Source organism: Lepus europaeus, chromosome 22, assembly GCF_033115175.1.
Source record: "Lepus europaeus isolate LE1 chromosome 22, mLepTim1.pri, whole genome shotgun sequence".
Taxonomy (NCBI): domain Eukaryota; kingdom Metazoa; phylum Chordata; class Mammalia; order Lagomorpha; family Leporidae; genus Lepus; species Lepus europaeus.
The window spans coordinates 42759047-42767955 of record NC_084848.1 but is presented as its reverse complement, the minus strand read 5'-3'; the positions used below and the strand labels follow the sequence as shown (position 1 = coordinate 42767955).

Sequence of the window (8909 nt, the reverse complement as noted above, 5' to 3'; positions counted from 1 at the left end):
GAGGGGGCTAGAGAGAGCCAGAAAGAAAAAGAAAAATGCAGGATAGCCGTCACGGCCCTGAAGAAGTTACTAGCGCGCAAGAGAAACAGAGTCGCCGTCGCGGCCCTGATGACGTCACGCCCGCGGACGTGATGACGCGCTACGCCGCCGGTTGGGCGGAGCCCGGCGTCCAGAGCGCCCGTTTTGAAGCGGCCGGCCCCCGGGTCGCCCCTGCGTAGGGCGCTCCAGCCCCTTCTGAGGATGATGCTGGACGAGCTCTTCCTGCGGTGGCTGAGCGCGGCGTGCAGCGGGCGTTCCACGAGCGCCTGCGCGCGGCCCAGGCCCCTAGTGTCGCTGTCCACGTGGCCGTCTCCGCGGACGCCAGGATGCCAGCTCCGGCCCCGGGCGGACCCGGACCTCCGGACGCCCGCGCTGCCGCCCGACCCCGAGGCGGATCCCCCGGCCGTGGCGCCCACGGACCCGCGGGGCCCAGAGGCTGGAGTTGCTGCGCGGAGGTGAGGAGGGGGCTTTTCAACAGAGCGATTTGCGGGGAAGACGTGGCCTCTGCTGGAGTGGGCGTGGCCTTGGTGATTGGCGTGGCCAGTTTTGGTGTGGCTGGTGGTCTTGGGTGGGTTAGGGGGAGTGGGATGGGAGGAGGAGGTCAGAAGGGCCAGAGCCCAGCCGTGTGTTTTATTTCTTGGAGTGTGGGAGGGGGCGGTCCTGCAGCAGGGACGACTGTGTGATTGACAGCGGCTGCGCACCTGTGCCTGAAGCTTCACCTCCGGAAAGAGGAGATTTCACCGGAAGTTGTGGGTCCCTGGAGGTTTTTCAATTCCTTCAAAAAGGCAGCTTGATAAGAAGTGATTTTTTTTTTTTTTTTTGAATCTGGAGTGTCCAGTGATGTACAGATGTCACTCAAAGCAAGGACTCATGGGAAGGAAGCAGAGACGCTGAGCTGTCAAGGAGCAGAGAATCATGGGAGGGGAGCCTAGATGCTGACCTGTCATTCACAGAGTAGGGCATCATGGGAAGAGAGCAGAGATTCTGAGCTGTTGCGCTTGGAGCAGGGGCTGATGAGAAGGGGGCAGAGACTGAGCTGTTATTCACGGGGGAGGGACTCAGGGGTAAGAATCAGAGACCCTGACTTTTCACGGAGCATAGGCTCCTGGGAAGGAGCAGAGATACAGAGCTGTCGTGGAGCTGGGGCTCATCTGCTATTTCCAGCCCCATATCTGCCCCACCTGGGTTTCTGGGATTTTCCAGGGACCCGCAGGCGTCGCAGTTCCTGGGCCTGGCCATGGTCAGCTGGAGTTGCTGTCAGCTGCTCTGTGCAGCTGAGAGGCTGAGGGCTAGGCTGGGTTGTACCTGCAACTGTCAGTCACCGGCTGACCGGGACTGTCAGTCAGTCTTCCTGGGGGTTGAGTTTATTCCACAATCTGTGAGTACATCCTTCCTGTCCCTGCTGGCAGTTAAACGGAGTGGCACACCCTGTGCCCTTGCTGTGGGCAGGTCCTCCCTCTCCCTGCTGGCCGTCACAGTGAGTGGCATGAGGATGATGATGAAGAGGAGGGTGTGTGTGTGTGTGTGTGTGTGTAAGTGGAAGTGTACACTGTTGGGTTCTCTTCGGGGCCAACCTGATGTGGTCCTTGGAGCCAGGCTTTGGCCCTGACCCTGGTAAAGGCAAGATGGACAGCTGTCAATTATTAAGCAATAATGTCTGATATGGGGTGGTGGGGCAGAGGGTCTGTGCCAGGCTGGGCAGGTTCCTGGGTGGACACTGTGGGGCCAGGGGCAGGCACTTGGCAAGAAGAAGTGGGGCAGCTATCCATCAAACCTACTGTGCATATGGAGGCCACACCCACCAACAGCCCTGAAAGCTCAGGAACAGCCAAGGACCAGGTTAGCACAGTAGGGGGCATGCCTACACTGCAGTCCTGAGTCCGGATCCCCACAGAAGGGGGCAGATCTATACCCCAGCCCTCACTGGCTCAGTAGGGGAGGGGCTTGGTCTGGGGCTAGGGTCTCTGGCACTGCTGTGGGAGTGACGTGTCTGGTGGAGTGGTAGGTCCCAGGCTGGAGTGACAAGTCCTGGGCTGGAGTGAGTGACACAACACAGGCTGGAGTGGCAGGTCCCAGGCTTTAGTGGCAGGTCTAGGATTGGAGTAACTGACAGGTCCTGGACTGGTGTGACAGGTCCAGGGCTGGAGTGGCAGGTCCTGTGGGTGGTCAGCCATCAGTGGTCAGTGGTCAGTGGTCAGCAGGTGTGACAGGGTAGGCCGTTGACCTTAGACGCCACCTCTGCCCAACCCCCACAGGTGTAGACCTGGCCAGAGCCACAAGGACCCCTGGGAATCCCTGTGGGCAAGATCCTAGCCTTCTACTTCCTGTGGGGCCACCTGGTGGATGCCTTGAGCATGGACATGGCCATTGGCACCGTGGAGATGGTGTTTGCCAGGCTCCCACTGCAGTGTGCCTGCCAGAGGCACATGGGCAATGTGGCCAAGGTGGGTGAGGGGGAGGAGGGGGCGGGGCTGGGGCCTGTGGATCTGGAGGCCAGGGGTGGGGCCTATGGGACCTGGGAGTGGCCAAGGTGGGTCCCGGCCCTGGGCGGGGAGTGGCTTGTGCCTTCTCTGTGGCCATTTCCTTCCTGTTGCTGCTGTCCGTCATTTCCGGTGCCCTGGCTATGTCCAGGTCCTTCCTTTCCCGCCTGTCCATCACCCTGAGTGGCACTGGCTGTGCCTTCTCTATGGGTGGGTCTTTCCCTGCTGTCCATCACCCTGAGCGGCACGGCCTGTATCCTCCCTCTGACTGGATTCTTTCTTTTGCTTCTGTCCAGGTTCTTCTTGTTGCCACTGTCAGTCACCCTGAGTGGCAGCTTTGGTGACAGCTGGGCTGTTTCCCAGGCCTGCGGCTGCCCCTTGGACTGGGAAGGACTCCTGTTGCGCTGGGCTGGGAGCTGGCACGGAGGATCTATATTCTGTACTGCTTCATGGCCATGTGGCGCAGGTAAGCCCTGTACATTCTGGGTGGGCTGGTGTTGCAGTTGATTTCTCAACAATGTTGCAGTGGGTTCGTTTCTGAGAGGAGCAGCGTGGTGGGGGCAAGAGGCGCGGAGTCAACACACAGACCCTGGGAGTTGGGTGAAGGCAGGCTTGAGGCTAGCTGCCCGCAGACTCGTTTATTACAGTTGGTACAACAGCTTATATAGCCAAGACCAGCCAATCTGGTCAAGGGGAGGTCTATACCCCAACCAATCACAGCCTGTTGCCAGGCAGTTTCCAGAGCCATCCAATCACAGCCTGTCACCAGGCAGTTTCCAGAGCCATCCAATCACAGCCCGTTGCCAGGCAGTTTCCAGAGCCATCCAATCACAGCCTGTCGCCAGGCAGTTTCAAATCCATCCAATCACAGCCTGTTGCCAGGCAGTTTCCAAAGCCAGGTGGGTTTCAAAGCCATTCCTGACTAACTGACGCTCGCTTGCCAGTGGCCACCTTCGCATGGCTTTCTCATTCCACTACAGGCTGGGCCTTGGGAACTTCTGATGGGGCAGGGGAGTATGTGGGGGTGGGACAGGGACCTTCTGGGGAGTTCTGGGCAGTGGGAGGGGCCTCCTGTGCTGTGATAGGCTGAGTGGACCCAGGCTCTGCCTCTTGCACTGTGATTGGCAGAGAGGACCCAGGTCCCGCCCCTGTCTCCCCTGGGCAGGGCTATGAGTGCTGCTAATGCTTCCAGAATCCTCTGCAACTGCCAGAACGACAGGGCAGGTTCCTGAACCTGCGTGCTGAACCTCGGCGTGACTTCCTGGAGCAGGAGGATTTTGTCCCCTTCCTGTAGGTGAGTGCCCCACTTCTCCCCCAGTGGGGTATGCACGTGTCACACCTGTCAATTGCACATCCCTCATACCTATCAAGGGGTGGCGTCCACACCTCACATCTGTCACACCTGTCACAGGTCACACATCTGACAGTTGTCATACCTTACACCTGTTATAGGGGTCATCCACACCTCACACCTGTCACACATACTACATACCTGTCACAGGGAGTCATCTTCACCTCACACCTGTCACTCATCCTCTGGGTCCCAGGACGTGGACTTGAACACTGGCCTTACCTTTCTCAAGGAGGAGCTGAGTTCCACTCCTGCTACATCACCACCATGAGTGCCCTAGACTCCTGACCCTACTGTGATGCTCCCAACCCAACTTGTGACCCCTGATCCCACCTGTAATCAACCTGGGCACGAGTACACCTGTGCTGATCAGAGTGCCCTGTGAGTGGCAGCTCCTCCTTTCCTTGTGCTGCCCCTTCTGGGAGCACCAGGGGATGGATCCCTTGGGATGCCCCACCCACTGCTGCCCTAGAGGCAGATGAGAGGACATTCAGGTGAGCACAGATAAGCATGTCTGCCAGCCACTACCAGACCCAACCTTGCTGCCGCAGCCCCAATGCCTCCATTGCTTGTCCCAGCCCCATCTTTGTTGCACAGGTCACCCAGTGGATCTACGCAGTCAGCAGGTCCTGGTCTGGGCACATCAGCTGCTCTGAGCTCAGGAGGAACTGCTTCCTGCAGGTGGGTGCCTGGAACCACCACCCATGATGGGACACCTTGCTCCCAGGACAGGAGACCCCAGCCCCACCCCGGCAGGAAACCCTACTGCTCCACAACCTGAGGCCTTGAGCCCCACCCCCATCCTGGGACCCACCCCTTTGAAACTGAGGCCCTGCCCCCATCCTGAGGCTCCACCCACTACAGTTGGTGGCTCTGCTGGAAGAGGCAGTGGAACTGAGCCAGCAGAGCAAGTTCTAGTGCTAAGACCATGTCTGTGTCATCCAGTGTGCTTTCTGCGAACTTGATGCTGATCAGGATCTGCTGGACAGCCAGGACCTGGCTTGGCACCACCACCACGGTCAGGGCCCCCTCTGGACCCTGCCCCCAGGAACACACCATGCTGACACTAGCCACCAGCCTCACCCTTCACAGCTCACAGGCCTCACGTCTTCCTCCAAATCCATCTCCAACAAGATGATTAACAGGATATTCTCAAGAGCCATCATGTGGTAAGTGTGGGGAGCACAGGTGATGACATCACAGGTGATAACATTGTGGGGATGATGACATCACAGGTATCCATCACACCAGATCAGGGACAGTGTGGACAGCATGGGGTGGGGGACTCAGGTCCAGTGCAGGACTCCTGGGGTTCCCCTTGAGAGGTGGACGGGGCTACCTCCAGCTGGGACAGGCTCATCTGACCCTGGCCTGTGTCCACTGACTGCTGCTGACCACTGCTGACTGCAGCTAACTTCAGGGACAGGACGGTGCAGAGGGCAGGGAAGATGAGCTTTGAGGCTTCGTGTGGTTCCTGCTCTCTGAGGAAGACAAGACCATACCTACCCGGTGGGTCCTTAGGCTGCACAGGCAGGCAGGTGGTGGACTTTACTGGATACTGTAGGCTCAGTATGATCCAGTGGAAATCTGGGCGAATGAACTGGTGTCCCTGGTGTGTTCAGGTCAGTGTTCACCTCATGATCAGTGTGGTCAGCATTGTCCCTGGGATGGTCAGTGTTCACCACATGGTGAACAGTATCCCCAGTGACCATCATTACCCCCCTCCCCTCCAGGCAGCAATGAGTACTGGTTCCACTACATGGACAAGAACGGTGTCCCTCAATGTGGTCAGTGGTCAGCAATGTCCATGGCATGGTCAATAGTTACTTTAGTGAGTCAGTGTGATCAGCAGCATCCATTGGGTGGTCAGTGATCAATGTAGTCAGCAGCTAACCGCTGTTCCCCCTGCCCAGGCAGCATGTTTCCCCAGCATGGTCAGTGGTCACTTTGTGGACAGTAATCAGCGTTTCCCCACGGTCTTCCTTCCTTCCCCCCCGGCAGCATTGAGTACTGGTTCCGCTGCATGGACCTGGATGCTATCTGCCTTTGAGCTGAAGTTCTACAAGGAACAGAGCTGCTGGCTGCACAGCCTGAGCATCAGACCACTGCCCTTCCCTGACTGCCTCTGCAGATGCTGGACCCCATGCAGCCGTAGACCAGGGTAGAGGCCTTGCCTCTTCGCTCTCCTGGTCCTGCCTCTCCCCTCCTGGTTCCACCTGCTGCCCTTCCCCAGCTGCATCTGCAGGATGCTGGACCTTGTTAGGCTGAGGACCCATGGTAGAGGCCTCACCCCTTCCCTTCCTAGCCTTGCCTTCTCCCCATCTGCAGGGACCAGATGGCCAGGAAGGCCGAGCTCTGCCTCTCAGGTCCCAGCTATTTGCCCCCAGGTTCCGGAGGGCATTGCCGGGGGAGGGGTCCTGCCATTCCCTCATCTCTGGTGTCATGTGCCCCCACCTACACTTGGGTCTCCATCCCGGCCCGCGGACCTCCAGCACCCCCTGCTGGCCGATGCCTGCCTGCCTGCATACACTCTGGTACTTGGTGGGGCTCACAAGGCCCTGATATCCAGGTCCCCTACCCCTCACCCCTGTCTACCTCTCTTGATCTGCGCTTGACTGCCTGTGTCCACTCTGATCCTCTGAGGCCTCTCTGAGTCCCCATGTCAATGTGTCCATGGCCCTGGTGTCTGTCCAGTGTCTGTCCCCTTGTCCATCCCGGTGCCTATGCCCTCACTCTACCTCTGCAGGCCACATTATGTCGGATGACGTGAAGCACTGCCAGCTACTAGCGCCCATGTTCTTCGATACTCTATTCAACGTGGACAAGCACCTGGACCGTGAGCAGAATGAGCAGGTGGACATGACTGGGGTGAGGGCGCCCCATTTAATGCTGAGCACTACTGACTACTGACCACCACTGACACAGGGAGACAGGAACTTCCTGAGGAAAGTAGAGCTGTCCATCTATGGGATAGTGGAAGTGATGTCACAACAGAGGCGGGGACTTCCTAAGTGTAGCTGACCTGTTACTCTAACCCTGGTGTTTTTTAAACCCATTTAAAGGCCAATAAATGGACAGCAGCCAGTTCTTAGGCTTCAAAATCACTGAGTGGGGCTTTAAGGCCTGGAAGGGGTGTGTGTGGCCACATGTCCATCTATGAGAAATAGGAAGTGAGATTGCAAGGGAGGTGAGAACTTCTTGAGGGAAAAAGCCCCCTTGACTGACATCTGTCACCCAGCTGGCCCAGGAGAAGAGGTTGTTGGAGCAGTTGGCTCCTGCAGTCTGTAAGTGGAAATTTCCGGCTCTGCCTGCAATGTCACTCAGCCTTAGTCGTCCGCTGGATACCCATGGTTCCCTGGAAAGAGGGGGGGAGACAATGACTTTTCCTAGGGACAACAGGTCTTATGGTTCTGACCCAGGAGCCCTTCGACACCCCTACCCGCTGCAGACATGATGGCAGAAGAAACTTCCTCATTGCTTTTATAAATCTAATGATCAATGCTGCTGAACACTGACCACTGCTGTCCACTAACCAGTGACCTATTCTGACCACTTGCCAATGGCCCCTACTTGACCAGTGACTGCTGGTGACCAACCACTACTGACCAATGACTCTGCTGACTGCTACAGACCGCTGATGACCTATGCGCCTCCTGCAGGATGGTGAAAACCCTGAGCTGTCAGACTGGAACCGTTTTTTTTTTTTTTTTTTTTTTTAAATATTTATTTTTATTTATTTGAAAGAGTTACAGAGAGAGGTAGAGCCAGAAAAAGAGGTCACTCCCCAATTGGCTGCAATGGCCAGAGCTGTGGTGATCTGAAGCCAGGAGCCAGGAGCTTCTTCCGGGTCTCCCCGGGACTTGGGCCATCTTCCACTGCTTTCCCAGGCCATAGCAGAGAGCTGGATCAGAAGTGGAGCAGCCAGGACTGGGACTGGCACCTTAGAAGATGCTGGTGCTGCAGGCTGGGGCTTTAACCCACTGTGCCACAGTGCTGGCCTTGGAACCATTTTGTAGCCATGGAGTACAAGCTGCTGGTGGTTGAGATGGTGGCAGCCAGCAATGGGAGGATGGGTCAGTGCTGGACGCTCCAGGAATGGAGAGAGAGGTGTATGACTGGGGTAGGGGCCCCAGGTGATGTCAGCACTTACATGTCATGTCCCCATCCCACTGTCACTCAGGGAGTGCCTTGGCAGAGCTGGGGAGGTGAGGCCAATGAGAGGGGTGGGGCTGGAGTAAAGGGCTGTAGCTGTAACTTACAAGGTGGGCCTGGGGAAGGCGTGGCAGAGCTGAGGGGGAGGGGTGGAGTTGGGAGGGGCAGGTCCATTTGGAAAGCCCTGGACTAGGAGGGGTCCTATGCCATGTCCAGCAAGGCCGGTGGTGGCTACTGCACTGGTGTCGGGGGAGGGGGTAGGTATGTGGATTCGGGCATGACCCAGGAGGCAGGCCCCCCTGCTCAGGCTGCGAAGAACAGGCGCATTTGGGGTCTCCCCTGCCACTTGCCTGAGGCTCACCTGTCACCCACCTGGGCAGTCTTCGAAAGTCCGAAAAGGAAGAGCCAAGCCCATGGAGCAGCAACCCAGTGGACTCTGCCCCAGTGTTCATTCTGGGAGGCCTCAGAGGCTGCACTCCTGGTAGAGGATGACCCTATACAGCTGGTGTGGTGCATGCAGCGTGTGTGTGTGTGTGTGTGTGTATGTTTGTATGTATATGTGTGTTGCGTGCAGGGCATACCTTTCTTTATTCAACCGGTGTTTGCTGTGGGGGTGGGGGTGTCTGTCTCCAGGCATATGGCCCACCTAGTCCCATCTAAGTCCCCCGGTGTCCACTCTTGAGTCCAACATTCACTCTCCCTGCCAGTGTCACCCAAAAGTCACTGGGGATGTCCACTCCCGCACAGGGGTCAGCTGAAGTCCTGGGTCTGAGCCTAGCTGGTCGACATTCAGACTCAGCCCCAGCAAGACCTAGCTGTGGCCCACAGCCAATCAAAACCTTGTGGACCCTGGCAGCTGGATCAGGGCATTCTACTCACTTGTGCTC

General features: G+C 57.6%; 1 protein-coding gene across 5 annotated transcripts; it reads left to right on the top strand.

Moving 5' to 3' along the window:
- The first annotated feature begins 420 nt into the window (after positions 1-420).
- Positions 421-8130, top strand: LOC133751485 (serine/threonine-protein phosphatase 2A regulatory subunit B'' subunit beta-like). Of its 5 annotated transcripts, none has more exons than XR_009864819.1 (5): positions 421-494; positions 2816-3813; positions 4468-4551; positions 4816-5039; positions 5872-8130. XR_009864819.1 is itself a non-coding variant. In XM_062181537.1 (5 exons), the coding sequence occupies exons 3-5, from the start codon at positions 4381-4383 to the stop codon at positions 5918-5920; spliced, it is 444 nt and encodes a 147-aa protein (XP_062037521.1). In that variant the 5' UTR covers positions 421-494; positions 2816-2985; positions 3712-4380; the 3' UTR covers positions 5921-8130. The 5 variants fall into 5 exon arrangements, 4 of the variants coding, with proteins under 4 accessions (XP_062037521.1, XP_062037519.1, XP_062037522.1 ...); XM_062181537.1 differs by having other exon boundaries at positions 2816-2985; positions 3712-4551; XM_062181535.1 differs by having other exon boundaries at positions 2816-2985; positions 3685-4551.
- The last annotated feature ends 779 nt before the right edge of the window (positions 8131-8909 follow it).

Bases quoted from the DNA above. Each gene is read 5' to 3' on its own strand.
- LOC133751485 (XM_062181537.1), top strand. From the start codon at position 4,381: ATGTCTGCCAGCCACTACCAGACCCAACCTTGCTGCCGCAGCCCCAAT. The intron at 4,552-4,815 runs GTGGGTGCCTGG...TGTGTCATCCAG, and splicing joins GGAGGAACTGCTTCCTGCAG to TGTGCTTTCTGCGAACTTGA. The intron at 5,040-5,871 runs GTAAGTGTGGGG...CCCCCCCGGCAG, and splicing joins TTCTCAAGAGCCATCATGTG to CATTGAGTACTGGTTCCGCT.